This window comes from Etheostoma cragini, chromosome 23, assembly GCF_013103735.1.
Source record: "Etheostoma cragini isolate CJK2018 chromosome 23, CSU_Ecrag_1.0, whole genome shotgun sequence".
Taxonomy (NCBI): Eukaryota; Metazoa; Chordata; class Actinopteri; order Perciformes; family Percidae; genus Etheostoma; species Etheostoma cragini.
In genome coordinates, this window is record NC_048429.1 from 178,894 (window position 1) to 180,089 (window position 1,196).

Consider the following 1,196-nt stretch of genomic DNA (forward strand, 5'->3'; position numbering starts at 1 on the left):
CGTACCCCACTACCCTCATCAAGTCCTCCGGGTCCCAGAGACCCGTCCTGCACCTGAACACGTACCCCACTACCCTCATCAAGTCCTCCGGGTCCCAGAGACGCGTCCTGCACCTGAACACGTACCCCACTACCCTCATCAAGTCCTCCGGGTCCCAGAGACCCGTCCTGCACCTGAACACGTATCCCACTAACCAATCAAGTCCTCCGGGGAATGGGTCAAAACAAACACAGGACTTTCAAAAGAAAAGGAAACAGAGTTTTAACGTTAGGGAACAACCGGAGCTACGTCACGTTCTTCTTCTTCTTCTGAACCTGACGTAGCGGTTTAACTGAACCGGACCAGGACCATTCCGGTCTCGTTACCTGTTACGAAGCTGACGGTGGAGCTGTCGCAGCAGCTGAGCGGCGGGTCGCCCCACGTCACCATGGAAACACGGAAGTTATAATACCAGGCCGGCAGCAGATCCGTCACCCTCTGAAAACCAAGAGACACTGGTCACGACCCATGGTCCTGCAGGGCCAGAACCTCTGAGACTAGGTCCTCTCCCACGGAAACAACCAGGTCTGAACCAGGTCGGACCCGTTCAGACTAGTTTAAAACTAGGTTAGAACCAGTTCAGACCAGTTCAGACTAGTTTAGAACCAGGTTAGAACCAGTTCAGAACCAGTTAAAAACTAGTTCAGACAAGTCCGGAACCAGTTCAGAACCAGTCCAGACCAGTTTAGAACCAGTTTGGAACTAGTTCAGACCAGGTAAACCAGTTCAGACTAGTTTGGCCAAAACAAAGCAGTAATAACTGTTCATGTTCAGAACACTGTGTGTTGATTATTGTATTTTATTATTATATTATATATGTATATATTATCTAATATATATAATATGTATTGTATATAGTAATAATTGTTGTGTTTAATTGTTGTGATTAAGGGTTAATAGCTGCGTTACCACGGAGGCGATGACGGAGGCGGTGGCGGCGATCTCGTAGTACGTGGTCCACTCGGCGGCGAGCGTGAACGGGTTGAAGAAGAACGTCTGCAGCACGTACTTCCTGAACGCCACGTGGTGCGTTCGCTGCCAGCTCAGAATCACCGCTGTCGGACTCAGAGGGTAGACCGCCAGTTCCTGCACACCTGTAGGCTCTGATACACACACACACACACACACACACACACACACACACACACACACACACA

At 49.8% G+C, this 1,196-nt stretch overlaps 1 protein-coding gene across 1 annotated transcript in view; it reads right to left on the reverse strand.

Annotated features, from left to right (window-relative positions):
- The window catches only part of ptpro (protein tyrosine phosphatase receptor type O), a 7,625-nt gene that overhangs the window by 5,901 nt on the left and 528 nt on the right, over positions 1-1,196 (reverse strand). The window contains exons 2-4 of the mRNA XM_034864079.1: positions 949-1,094; positions 373-477; positions 14-173 (exon numbers count right to left, since the gene is read on the reverse strand). Coding sequence (XP_034719970.1) covers positions 14-173; positions 373-477; positions 949-1,094 — 411 coding nt within the window. The remainder of the gene's footprint in view (positions 1-13; positions 174-372; positions 478-948; positions 1,095-1,196) is intronic.